Source organism: Lepisosteus platostomus, chromosome 9, assembly GCF_059453375.1.
Source record: "Lepisosteus platostomus isolate fLepPlt1 chromosome 9, fLepPlt1.hap1, whole genome shotgun sequence".
Taxonomy (NCBI): domain Eukaryota; kingdom Metazoa; phylum Chordata; class Actinopteri; order Semionotiformes; family Lepisosteidae; genus Lepisosteus; species Lepisosteus platostomus.
This window is the reverse complement of record NC_142619.1, coordinates 41,066,361-41,081,286: the sequence shown is the minus strand read 5'-3', so window position 1 is coordinate 41,081,286 and position 14,926 is coordinate 41,066,361. Positions and strand designations below refer to the sequence as shown.

At 35.4% G+C, this 14,926-nt stretch overlaps 1 protein-coding gene across 4 annotated transcripts in view; it reads left to right on the top strand.

Moving 5' to 3' along the window:
- The window catches only part of LOC148655004 (chemokine-like protein TAFA-5), a 190,259-nt gene that overhangs the window by 99,701 nt on the left and 75,632 nt on the right, over positions 1-14,926 (top strand). For all 4 annotated transcript variants that reach the window (XR_015941169.1, XR_015941171.1, XR_015941170.1 and 1 more), the window contains exon 2: positions 2,289-2,438. Coding sequence is in view for 1 of the 4 variants with exons in the window: in XM_088645036.1 (XP_088501162.1) it covers positions 2,289-2,438 (150 nt within the window). In the remaining 3 variants the exon portion in view is untranslated. The remainder of the gene's footprint in view (positions 1-2,288; positions 2,439-14,926) is intronic.

Here is a 14,926-nt window from a genome sequence, read left to right as displayed (position 1 = left end):
TAGCAGGATTAAAGCAAATCTTTTACTTTTTTATTTACTATTAAATTAGTTTTATTTGTATTATTGATAACTTGTGTATTCTGGGTAAAAATATACTGTTTTCTTAATAATTTCCCTGAGATCTTTAGCCATTGCTTTATGATGGAAGTTTATGTGCAATTTTTCAAACTGTCAAGCAGGCTTAAAAAAGGTGATAAGATGTGCTTTAACCAATAATGTCAACAATTTGGAGAGCAAGTTTAGGAGTATATTGAGACTGTGTCATTTTAAGCTTGAATGACAATATGCCATAGGCTACTGAGCTTGGTCTGTCCACAGTTCCTTGAATTTGGCTGCAGCAGTGACAGCAACCTTGAAGTTAGTTGGTGCTGACTCTCTTGTAAAGCACTGTGGGGTTTTCATCTTGCAAAATGAGGGATGGATCCAATAGGAGGGAGAATCAGAGGACAGTATACACATGCCCTCATTTTCACTGTGTGGTTCAAGTGTTGTATCTATAAGCAATAGTTGGCAATTTCAAGTCAAATATTCAAAATATATATATAGTATATACATATGCTGAATTCAGTAAAAAAGAAACTTAAAGCAATACAACCAGTAACTGATTCCTATCATTTTTAATTAATAATTTGTATCTTACATCTAATTTTAATTTTCTCAAAAAGAGTAGGGGTTTTATAATAATAATAATAATAATAATAATAATAATAATAATAATAATAATAATAATAATAATTATTATTATTATTATTATTATTATTATTATTATTATTGAAAGGTACTGGAAAAAAATACCGGAAAACAACACAGGTAATTTTTACACTCATGTTGCTTTGTGACATTTCCTTCTTACCTTCAATAATAAAGATTTTACATTAGTTAAGAACAATGGATCAAATCAATTTTATGCGGATGATGGTGAAGGGGAAATGTACATACTGTAGTATACAGAAAAAGCTTGATTTTCAGTTGTCTGTAAGCGTTATTTCACCTATCTGCACAAAACTTTTTGTGACCACTTTTTCTGCATTCCCAGACCAAACTTGCCGATTCACTGGGTGCGGAGTAGGAGAGAAAGCACAGGCACCCGCTTGGATAGCATCTTCTTCCACTCAACCTGCATTGGTTTCTGTAGGAAAGGCATAGCTTAGTTAACATGTTTTTGAAAAAGTGCATGATGGGTTATTCTTTATTTAATTTCCTTCACAAAAAGGTTGGATGTGCATTGTGAGTAGGTCTGTTATCAAAATGATGCCTGTATGTGACTCAGTGTTGTGCTGTGAAATAAAAGAAATGTTAAATAAAAAATACCTCCTTGGTCCCCAAAGTTATCTCTGTTCTCGTGGAAAGGGATAAGAAAAGAAATTATAAAAAAGAAAATCACACAAACCGCAAGAGAATGAGTTGGTTGAGTGGAAAGTGAATGAGTGCACTTAATATACTTTTCTATTATTACTGTGCTGTAATAGACTCTATTATAGTACAGTAGTGCTGCATTTATAATAGTAATAAAAACAAGATGGAAAAAGTAAAGAAAATGCTCTCTACTAAGAATGAAAAAAACAAACTCGGGGTAAGCTATAATACAATAACCACGATCTAATTTGTTTACATATGCATTTACTTTAATTATATGAGGAAAACAATCCTTTCCCAGTTTTCAGTACTCATTTTCATTAAAAAAACTAATTATCAATATTACTAACGCTATTTCTTTATAACAAAATTATAACAAAAACATTCTACAGGAATGCGTGTTTCATAACCCACAGAAACACATCCTATTTCCCCCTGAGATACTGTATTAAGTCCTGCATTTGGAGATTTGGGATTCACAGAAACTTCAAGGTACTGAGGTTTTACTGTTTTAATTGATTTTTACTGTAATGACGCCTTTAGTGTGAATGACATCGAAAGCTTAGTGAGTGTCTCACATGAAATGAAATGGACGAAACATTTTTACAGAAATGCTGTCTGTCGGGCATTGTTATCAAGTAAAGAAGGAATGACCCCAGTGTGCATTTATCATTTTAAAGAAGAAAATATATAGTAAAGAATACACTTGGACTGTTTTCTCAGGTTTGACATGTCCTCCATATTCTGTATATACTATACATATATATTATATATCACATGTTGTCATTTCGTTTCTAATATATCCATCAGTCTCGTTTTCCATCTGTCACAGAGCACCTGCTGTGACATTTGGCCACGACTCTTTTCTGCAATAATTGATTTCCTAAAACACATAATCTGACATTGTTACCTGTTGCTGTTTCCTTTTCCAGGTCAGCTGGCTGCTGGTACTTGTGAAATTGTCACTTTGGACAGGGATAGCAGTCAGCCTCGGAGGACTATAGCCAGGCAAACAGCACGATGTGCATGTAAAAAAGGGCAAATCGCAGGAACAACAAGAGCAAGACCTGCCTGTGTTGATGGTAAGAGGCAAATTAAGTTTATCTTCCAAGTATATCAAATCAGGGAAACACTGTAAAAAGTGAAGGAGTTGGGTATCTCATTGAAATGCTTGTCATTATGCACTGTAGTCTATAATGATAGTTTTCAGAGGTCTCTCCATATAGTATGTTCTGGCTGTTGTAAATATTTGAATGCTTTTAAAAATTGAATCCTCTCCAATTAAATTAAGTGCCTTCGATACAAATAGAGCTAAGTAGGACACATATACACCTGTGATGGTGTACATTTCTGTCACACTCATGATCAAATTAGGTCCAAATGTTTTTGCAGTCTTAATGTTTCTTCACCTTTCTCTGCAATTTCCATTTCAGTTAAACTAATGTCCATGAAACACCTTCAAATCTGAGTATCCAAGGTTAGGGTAGCTTCAGAGCAACTCTTGAGTATGAAGTAATGTAATGTGCTAGCTGTATCACCAGCTGTATTTGAGTAAGACATTGCAGCCACCTATTTCCCATACCAGACACATCTTTGATTATGTTTAACAACATCTAGTAATTTACCAGACATTTGTCAAAAGTATGTTGACACTTTTTATCCCGGAAATCTTATCATATGACAATTTAAATGTAACCATAGGTGTATCCTCTAAAGAGATTTCTGAACAATCAAAAATTATATCATTATATCATTAAGTTCTTATGTGACCTGTTTTTCCTTTTTTCTACAATATCCAAGTGTTTCATTGCTTGAAAAGGATTACATTTTGAAAAGACTGTGCATTTTATATGTACAGTATTCATTTGCTTGGTTAAAAGAGCCATTAATTATTGTTTATTGAATAAACCTTGAATAAGGAATAAAGATGTCATGGTTCTTTTGAAGTTCCGTGTTTAAATTGTTTTTGTCTATGTTGGGTCATTTCACGTACTCAGCTGTTTTCTTATTTTGGATATGATTGTCAAATACTATTTTAGCATAAATCAATTATTTCTGATTCCAAGGTATTGTGTAACTTTCCCATTGCTCTGTCATTTGTTTATGGCAATCAGAGTAAAGAAAGAAGACTGAAAATGTTAGTTCCCTAGAGCAGGTGAACAAATGAGATTTCAATAATTTAAGTTCTAAAATCTCCTCCTTTCAATTAATATTAGAATGACACCCACACAAGTTGTAGGACTCATGGCCTTCATTCATGTCGAAAAAACTGCTCTCTATCAGTATGTGAATTTATTCTGAAAGTGAATGTTTTGCATTTTTGCACTTTAATTATGCTTAATTTTAAAATGGTAAGTGTATTGTTGAACAACATTCTGAAGTGTTTTTTATGACAGTTTCCGTCACTAAAAAGTAAAGTGATATGACACATAATACTCTAAGGGCTGAATCAATTTTATAATTCAGAATCATAATTGAAGACATTTTTTTCAGGATTAGTCAGGTGACAAATTTTATAGCATTTAATATCTATGTTATCTTTCCCGTTGCTCTGATTTAAAAAGCCCCACGTATGTTTTATTAAATAGTACTCACAGTGTGTATTTCTTTATTTTCCAACCATAGGTTCAGGGTTACAGACCCAGTGAAAATGGCTGGGTGGCACAGATTACCTCCAACTGTACAAAATACATTGCCTTGTTAACAAGATTGTAAAGGACAGTATATTATTTGTAGTCTGGAAACCAATATATAATTCAAAATAATTTAGAACAGAAAAATCAGTGAGTGACCTTTTAAACTTTCGTGATTTAAAAGCATTTTGTATTTCAGTGTTGTACAGAACAGGAAAGTTTATTTCATATAAAAATGAATGTTTGAATTGTCCATATAATTAAATACCTTTCACACATTTTAGAAAAGAGACTAGATTAGAAGTAGATTTCTACCCAGGCTTGTTGCCCCATTATGACAGCACAGTTAGTGTTTTCCAGAGCCCGATGCAAAACTTAGCATCCAGAAAGCAGTGGTTTAGTGGCCTTTAAAGCTCTTCTCCAACAGCTAGTTGAGAGCTGAAGGAAAGACATTTCTTTGGTTATCAGCCTCAGAATAATCTTTTACAGCAAATGCATCAAATGTAGATTGACTGTAGTTATGGAGGCACTGACAAGAGTTCTCTCTCCCCTTATCATGAAGGTTAATATTAAAACCTGATAAACATTATAATTCTTCAAAACATAACTCCTCAGTTGGCCTCAGACATCAAGAGTTATAAGCAGTACTTCAATATGGTTATTCTAAATGTGTCTGTTTAACTACTTTTACCACCGATTTCAATTTTTCAGTCTGAAATTACAGAAAAAAGCTAGTATTTGGCTGAATTTCTGTTACTATTTTCCTAAACTTATTGCATTTTAATGAATATTTTATATGTAACATAATGTTTTATTTTTAATATTGAATATGTAATATTACATACATATTTGTGTTTTGAAAGATAACAATCTTTGGTTTAAAATTTCTACAAGTAATTTGTTTAGAAAATTTGTAACATTGCTACAGTATGTAGCATGTATGTAAAGCAGATGTACATTTGGAACATTTACATCATTTTTGCACCATTGTGAATATTTTGTATATTGTTCCTAATCAATTTAAATTCCTCAAAAAATGACCTTAGGACCATTGCCTTCATTTAATCTACAGTAAGTTAAATACAGGTTCCGTAATTTCATGCTTTCTGCCCTTTTCATCATTTGTGCCAATATGGCAGTGTACTGATATTGATTTCTATTAAGTTGAAAGAAAGAGCTGGTGCCATAGTCAGGTAATCTTCAGTGCTGAAGCTGCAAGACTGATTAGAGTAGTTGTTGAAGTCTGTGCAGGATAAAAATTATATTGCTTCAGGAGACTGGGTGGCACAATGGAATAATATATTGTTTTCCACCGTGAGAGCTTGCATCTTAAATTGACACTGATTAAAATCCATGCAATAGCTAAGACTTGGTAATAGCTAAGGTGACTTGGAGACAAAGGGCAGGAAGACTGTACTGTAAGCTTTTTCTGCTTTATCTTAACATTGATTGCTGCTATCCGATATGAAGCGTTGTAATAATACAGCACATATCTATACAGTTTGTTTCGCCACTTTTTGTAATAATTGAATGAATATATCAAGAACATAATATTATAAATAATATTATCTTTTTTGTGGATAGCTGACCTGTGTCATAAGAGGTACAGTAGAGTAAGGCCTTTCCAAATTAAGTTATCCCTGCTATTTTATTCCATTATGCAGCCCAGTGTAAGAAAGTAATTGAATTTTAATATACACTTCCAGTGCATACAATTATCTTAGAGCTCAGCAGTAACATGAGATGTTGTGTTAAATGATAAAACACATTTTACAGATATTATTAATTCTAGTTGGAAAGGCTATATATAGTTTTCCCAAGGAAACGTTGTTCAGAGACATTTTAACACAATAAGGCACAAAGATAAAAAAGGTGCATTGAACCTGAAGACATTTGTGAAAGTGGATACCTCTATGCTATCCTGCCATGACCAGATTTAGTGATTTCTCCAGAATAAACCAGACGTGAGAATTCTTTGTTCTCTGGCACAAATTTGTTGAAAAGAGTAATAATCCAGACACATTTGGTTAAACAAATATTTATTAGCAAAGATGAGACAAACACTATGCTACACAAACAGTATGCTGCATATAACTTAAACAAACAACACACAGTATTTACAAACGAGGCGTTTCAGAGGCCTAACATCCTAATCACCCAGAAAACCCCAGACTTCTACTAAATATTAAACTCTTCATGCCTACAGAGGCCAAATAAGAGACAATCTGTTTTCTTATTAATAGATGTAACCTGCAGTTAAATCTCTATCTCAAACTAAAACACAAAATAAATGGGAGCCTATCTCCCTGTTCTAGAAATGCACCCACAAGCAGGAAAGACGTTTCTAACCAAGGTATCTTTTACCCTGGAAACCCAAGTTCCCTAAAAATACAGAATAGCAAGCTTTCCCTAACAAGGTTCAAATACATACAGTAGCTCCCTTCGCATTTTGTTTGGATGATCATGAAGCAGGGGCTCTCTCCTGGTGCAAGCTTCAAGTTCCAACTCCTCTCTCCTCTCTGTTCTTGTCCTGCTCTTCCCCCTTCTTGTTGTCTCCTTCCTTGTTTGTAATGTGATCGTATATTGTGTGTTTCTGTACTGCTCATTGACAATCATTAACCCACAACTTACCTAGGTATGCCAAGGTAAAATTTTATAATGATTTCTGATCAAGGGACCCCTACATCTCAAGAATCATCCTCTCTGCTTTGAAGCTAGAAGTGTTTACTCTGCCAAGTGGCACAATTTTTTTCTAAAATCTCAGTCACTAAAGCTGTAACAATATAAGACAATTTTTTATGGGATTTTTCCTTGTGCTGTGTTTTGTGTTGGTACCGGTATTTGACATCACCTCCCTATTCCTGCAATTTTAAGTTCTGAGAAGAAGTCTAGGGTCACTTTAAAACTAACATGCAGTAAGTAATTCTTATGTAGTCCAGGAAAATGGTATTGCCCTATCATGGTGCATAATGGCTCCTTTGCATTGCTGCGTATATACTGTACTACACTTGAGTGCTGGATAAAATGGGTCCTCTCCAATATGTAAAGTTTTTTGGGATCTACAGAATGAAAAGTGAATTATAAATGCACTAAATGATTATTATTTTTTCTTTTAATGTCCTTTAGAAGAAATGTGTTAGGAACCAAAATTAACATGCAGTGTGTCCTGAAGATCTATAGTGAATAGTTGTGTACTGTGTCCATACAATACTGATCTCATCTCCTTTCCCCCATTCAGCTTAGGTTTCTTGACTGATGGTAAAAGTATCATATACAATAAAAAAGATTATCACCAAAAACAAAAAATTAAAAATAGTACTCAATTGGAAACACTGGCCTTGAATTCTTGTAGTGTTTATGGAATAGTAGTTTATTACAATAAAGTTTGAAATCTAGATCTACAATATTTGCAGTTTGTTATTATTATAAGCATTACATTTGCTTATGTTATTACTGGCTTAAACATTAATGTATCTTTTTTTGTGGATTTCTGAGCTGCTTCTTAAAATTGATATTTAATTCTGTTTGTTCTATTATATTGTGATTTAAAATCGTGTTTTCATTTATTGCAACTTTGTAATTTTAGAAAAAAATAGCTTTTGCCTTTTTCTTCTTTCTTTTGTGAATAAATCAATTTTGTAAATAAAAACATAGTACCACAGTCAGTTCTCTAAGGGGAGGAATGATTAGAAAGTCTGCCTTTTGCCTCTAGCATTCAGAGACTGTACTAGCAAAAAATGAAAAGTTTTGAATCTATAAGAACTGATGTATCGTGAAAGATCAGTTCAGTTCAGTTTATTTGTCATACACACAAGTGCAATGAAATGCTTATTTGCATGTATACTCCAATACAAAGACATTAAGGGAATCACCAAAAACATAAACACAAAACAGCAGCAGCAACAACAAGTTAAATAACATACAGCTTAAAAGAAAAAAATGAAACAAGCAGTGTGAGAAAAAAAAACATCAGTGTGAACTAGGGGTAGAGTTCAGTAATCTGACAGCTTCTGGGAAGAAACTGTCACTGAATCTGGATGTTTGTGCCTTTATGCTCCTAATACGCTTACCAGAGAGAAGGGGAGAAAAATGTGAGAAACCAGGATGATTGTTATTCTTAGCGATACCTTCAGCCTTCCTGAGACAGTGAGTTGTAAAAATGTCCACAATAGAGGGAAGCTGTACTCCAGTGATGGACTGGGCTGACCTGATCACCCCCTGGAACGCCTTCCGGTCAGACAACAAGCTGCTGCCAAACCACACCGTAATACCACATGTGAGCACACTCTCAATATCACACCTGTAAAATGTGGTAAGGACAGTTGAAGTTGAAGACCAAATTTTGATGTATCATTTTAATTCTAAATGGCTGCTGTTACACTGCTGCAGAATGCTGCAGGCAGCATAGGAGAGATACAGGCTGGAACCCAAGTTACTGAGCTTGATGGTCGTCAGGCATTTTCGGAGTAGGTCGGAGATTGTTCAACTGGAGCTCGCCAAGGAAAGCCTGTGGCACTGCCAAGGACTATGATGGCTGATTTGAGATTTAGAAGGGTAAGCTTTGGGAGCTGGCTGTGGTCTGGATGCCACTGAGATCCTGAGAGTGCTCCATAGTTCAGAAGCTCAGGGTGCAGATTCCTAGCCAGGAATTAAAAGGAAACCTGGCACTCAAAGATGAGAGTCAGGATTGCTAGAGACACTTGTCAGAAAGACATTTAGTGAACCGATCCTCCAATATGTCAGGGCATATCCAGTGTGACATCTTTGGGTTAAATCGAGGATGATTTGATTAGTGGATTGCGTACCTGATTGGAAAGAGGAGGGCTGGACTAAGAGGTGTCCCGACCGAGCCCTCAGGCCCATGGGAGAACTACGATCACTTGTGTCATGGTATCCCAAGGCAACAGAGGGCTGCGAGCTGCCTTCTGCCTGGGCATGACAGCTACAGATGCAGCCATTCAAAATGCACGGTACAAACCCGCGGTACGGTAAACTACCCACAAGCCACCGCAGGGCACCGCGGTAAGTGATTGGCTGGCCAAAATGACCGACAGGGGCACTCGTGGTGCATTGGTTGGTAGTGAAAAGATTTAATCATTTAATCTCTTTACTGTGCACATTTTAATCCACTTAGTTTTGAATATTTATATGGAATTTTACCACTAAAGAGAAATTTTAGTAGCTGAGCATAAAAAGAAGAGGAGCATAATGCATCTGAAGGTCATAAACGATATTAATTTAGGAACATAAACATTACTGTATGTACATAAACTACTGTGTATGGCTGGTCTTGGTAGTTTAAAGAAAAAATACACACCAGTCTTCCATTTCTCCCTAAACATTTTAAGCATGAAAGTTTTATGAAACGGTACCCAAATATGCGATTGCTTTATAGAATGAATTTTAATTAAAAAAAATTATTTAACACGAAAATTAAGCTGTTTACATCTTCCGCCTGAGAACAGTCACCTGTTGCTACCCAACGCTGAAACACAGCCACTAACTAGCAAAGAGAGGACATTAGCTAGCCAGTATGATAAAGAAATAAATGATTATTTTGTTATTTCTTTTGCACATTTATTTGAACATTTCCATCGATTGTACAAGCACTTGGAAACTGTCCAATCCCTAGTTCATCAGGCATTTTCTTTTACGCTGCGGGCATTCTCCCGGTCTGGCGCCGGTCTGTGTCTTCTAGGATATAATGCCAGCGAACTCTTGTTTTTATGTCCACTATAACAGACAATCTCCTTTGCTTTTAACCGAGCATTTAATAATTTCCTAAAATGAAAATTGTTTACTTTATTTCCCTCACGGGATCAATAAAAGTATCTATCATCTATCTACATAAACTATCAGACAGAATTCTGGGGTCTCCCTATACCAGAGATTATGGTAGGGCTTCAGAATGGTGATTGGCTGACACCATGACACCCCTCTGATTGGAGAAAAAAGACATGCTGGTTTGCTATACATACTGTACCAGGAAGAGGATTTATTTCTATTCGAAACGTGTATTTTAAAAGTTTAATTAAGAAGTAAAAACCTTACAGCGTACACAGATTTCTAAACTGATCAGGATCGTTACCTTTGTCTTATGCATAATAATGTTCACCACTCTGTCCAGCAAATTAATAATAAACTTTATTTTATATAGCGTTTTAAACGAATAAATAGGTGACTATTCATTGTTATTAAAATGACTTAAATTCGATCATGTTGTGATATTTAGAAATATACATTTGTTTGGTGCGAGTGAAGTTTTATTTAATCTCTGAGCCATACTGATTCTTATGGAAGCCAGTTTCCGCCAGGGAGTAAAAAAATAACATGAGCATGTAAAAGGCATGGTGAATCGGAGATTCTCAAGAATTACTTTGTATGATTGGAAACGAATGCGTGATCGGATCAGCGAAATGCTGTGGTGTTACTTTTTGTCAATGAAAAAATAAACTCTTTTAGTTTACAAAGACGGTTACAAAGAATGTGGACCAGGGTAATACTTTGAGCTTACAGCTAGTCCAAGGTCATTCATTATTAATACTATTAGTAATATCTGCGGTAAAGATTTTGATGCATAAAATATTCCTGCATAATTAAAATATTTATGATAAAGGTGGTAGGTTGTGTACTTTTGTCCAACAGAACAATCTTGCTTTTGTAAAATATACCGCCTTTTTAATGTTTAATGATTAACATGCTGTAATACACTGTTTAAATTTAAAAGTCTAAAGAGTATACAACTTAAATTCTTAATTGAATAAAGATTGTCCCTCAGCAGTGATCGGGATTCGAAACCGACATTTTCTGGTGACAGCTCAAATGCTGTACAGGAGAGGTTAACCTTTATTAGCTCCACCTGGCGGTTTTACAAGGTGATTCCGGATACTATTAACATAATCTAATTTGCATACAGTAGGATGCGGTATACTGCGACACGCCCACTGTGTTATACTGCAGCATACCCCGCTTGTTTTGAATGGCTGCATCTGTACCTTATACTTATGGCAGAGTTGGTAATTCATAGGATCATCTTCCAAGAAATAATCAGTAAGGAATAATGGATGCATAAATACATTTTCAGAAGAAAAGGGCATTTTTTTCTAATTCCATAACTCAAAACATAAACAGCTCAGCTGATTAATTGTATAACTAGGCAAAATCAAATACCATTAACAGATTAAAACAAGTTCTGAGCTTTTGTCAGTATGTTTCAGATTTCTATTTAACTTATACTTAATTTATGCAATGTATAAATTTAAACTTAATTTTTTTATTTATTTTTTTAATCTTGAAGATTTACTGTACATGGTGCAAAGTATCATCATGACAATGTTGGGTGGAAAAATATACTAAGGAATCTAAACTAAACCTACTGTAGTAAAATGGTTTGTTGACTGTCACTGTAATTGTGTTGGAACACATGCACACAGATGTAGTTTGTAACAGATACTGTATATGTAGCATGGCAAGTGTGTCCAGGATTTTTGTGACAAAATTTGTATTCTGTTTTGTAAGAGTGCAGATCAACAATTGAGACATCAATATGCTGTATTACCAAATTAGGTCTCTTTCTCAGCTATAAAAAAGATAAACAACTCAACTATCTTTGTTGAACTGATTTCCTTTTTTTGTTGTATTTTCTTGCCTTGCCTGTTTGCATCATGCAGTGTAATTCAGTGTGGAGGAGGTTTAAAACATCTTGAAATCAATTCCATTTTCTCATTTTATTGCCCAGATCATATTAAACATAGTGCAATAATATTAGTAGAGGCTGACTTAATGTTTTCTGCTTTAATAAATGGAATGATATGCATAGCTGATAGCAAGTGCCATTTTGTAATATTGCAATAAATCATTGAAACGTAGTGATGAAGTGCTTGCAGGTGTTCGGAGGGTTCTGATTTGTTGATAGCATTGATTATTACTGAATTCTCGCTGCTTGACTTTTTTGTTTGTACTCTTGCAATTTATCAGCCAATGACCATGGAAACTAACCTCCTTTGTGAAAAAAACCTTCATTGAAAATAATGTGCTTATTTTATTGCTAAGATTTTTTCTCTGCATTATTACAATTTTTAGTTGTCACAAATAGTAGAAAGGGACACAATCCCTGACAAGCCCTCTCATGATTCTTCCTAGAATGAGCAAGATGAGAGAATTGTCCTGCACTTGTTTCCTATCCTTATGTATGTTCATACAGTATATTCTAATTTGTCATAGCAAACAATTGTCGTTTCTTTCTACTTTGAAGAATCCCTATTGTAAATACACTTGTATTTTATTTTAATTTTCCTTGACTTCAGTTCAGCAGATTTTAAAGCCAGTTTTTTGGATTGCTTTTGTTATTGTGTTATCAATCTCTGGAAGTGGACCTAAATGTTTAGACAAAAACTCCTTTGATAAAATTTACATTTTGATATTTGAAGAATTGTTTTTCCATGATTTAATTAGCACAGATTTACTGATTTCTTATGTGTATGACACTCCCCAATCTGTAGTGTAAATTCAAACATAGTTTCTTCTCACAGTATTATGACAAACACTTCAAATCACCCCCTAGCTCACTTGTCATTCTGCCACTTTTTTCTGCTGCTTTAAAAAATAAATCCTGCTGACATCTGAAGTCATTGGTTTTCAGTTCCACATGGTTTGCTGCATTGCACATACACAAACATTTTTTCATGCTTATTTGCCTTTGTGACGTTCTGATTGAATCCAATAATTTCACAGTGAATGCATTTAAGAAAGTTAATGAATATGCAAAAATAAGAATACTAGAGTCAAGGTATAGCAGACATTATAAAGAGGAAAAATGTGGTGCAGTAGGATGCACAGCCCTCATGAGTGGAATTTAGGATAACATCCCTATTCTTACAGTGTCCTGGGTTTTGTAATGACCAAATAGTCAGGATCTCAGTTTAATCTCTCATCCAAGGAACAGCACCACAAAAACAGCAGTGTCCCTCCTCACCATTCTGAGGCATTGGATTGGCTATTCTGGTACACAGGGCAAAATGCAATTTACTGATCCACCAACAAGACTCACGGCAACATATAGATGTTCCTTAGGGGTCTTCCATCCCAGCTGAACCTTGCTTAGCTTCGGAAAGCTGACACAATGCAGGATACCTGGTGGTAATACTCCTGTCAAAACATATGATAAATGAAAATACACTGCTTTGCAAAAGTCATAGACATCTTGGACAAAGTCAGGATTACATTATACTGTATGTATACATGTTATGAGTCTCAGTAATTTTCCTCTGCTAGTGTTTTCTACTATTATAACAACAGTGATCATTTTTAATACAGCTAAGTTTGGATAAGAAAACAAAACAACCTCATCATTTATCAATTTATAATTCACATTAATCAGAATCTTCAAAACCTAATCAATGCTGTTCAAGGTAAACTACACATGAGTGGCCAATTAGAAGTGTTTTAGTAGCTAATCCATTACATTTACTTTTCAAATTTAATTTTCTCTTTGTCAGGTGTTCCTCCTCCTTAAACAATTAATCAACAATTAACAATTAAGTTATTAATCTTTATCCGCACTTACAGCTAAAATGTTTATTTTTGTGTAACAAGACAAATCTATGAGGGGTGACAGTTATTAAAACCTTTCCTTACATTTCAGTAGAATCTATTTCTACACATGAAGGAAAAAAAAATGAATGAAGATAATATAACAATGAAGATTAGTAATATGTGATATCTTAAGGGCACTCCAGCCCTTCCTCTTTCTTTCCCGTTCTGCACCTGTTCCCTATTTCAGTTCCACCTTAAAAGACAGATGCAGACGTCATCCAAGGTTCCTCATTGAATTCCGCTTCGTGAGAGCCCGGTGTCCTGCTGCGTCTGACTCCGTTATGGTTTTAACCTTCTGTTCCTGATTACCCTTCCTTCGCCGGTCCTGACCTGGTTCATGGTTTTAATCCCCTGGATGGATCTCCTGGCCTTGGGCTTTGCGTCTGTCTTGGATTAACTGGATTTTTTCTTGGATCGTTCGCCCCGTACTCACTCACCCTGGTCACCTGCACCCCTTGGACACGCCCCCTGTCTCCATACCCATTCCTGCATGACTTTTTCCCCAGTGTTTCCTCACAAGTCCGGATCGTGTCGTCTGCATAGGGCCCGGAAAGAACTGTTCGTGACAAATATACACTGTGACCATTATTTTAGGAACACCTAATAGTGAGTTGGTCCCTTGTTTGCCCTCAGAATGGCCTGAATTTGTCGGTTCATGGACTCAACAAGAGGTCAAAAGTGAAGCACAGGGATGCTGACCCATGTCGACTCCAATGTGTCCAGTGTTGCAAATTAACTGGTGGTGGATCCCTAGTCTAAATAGCTTGATTGGATTGAGATCTGGTGACTGTGAAGGCCACTGCATTGAGCTGAATTCACTGTCATGTTCCTGGAACCATTCCAAGACTTTCCTAGCCTTGTTGCATGGAGCATTATCCTGCTAAAAAAAACATTCGCCAATGGGTACAGCTGATCAGCTAGTTTGTTGCATTCAAATGTGTACTGTGAAAACAAACCCCACACCATTACACCACAACCATCAACCTGCATTTGTGACATCCAGCAGGATGGATTGTGGACTCATTTGGTTTTTGCCATATCCTAGTCATCCCATCAGTGTGACACAGCAGGAACCAGGATTCATCAGACCAGGGGATGTTTTTCCAATTCTCCCATGACATTTTCATTCATGAAAACCCCAGCAGAGCTGCTTTACCTGATACACTTATGCTTTCAGTAGCACTGTCTGCACAAATGATGCTCTAGCTGATTGAGCAGTCGATTATATGGGAAGGCAAGGTGTACCTAACAAAGTGGACACTCAGCGTATAATTATTTATATATAAGTCTTAAATATTAAATATATACAGTAAGTACTTTGGTACAGTAATTTATTTATTTTA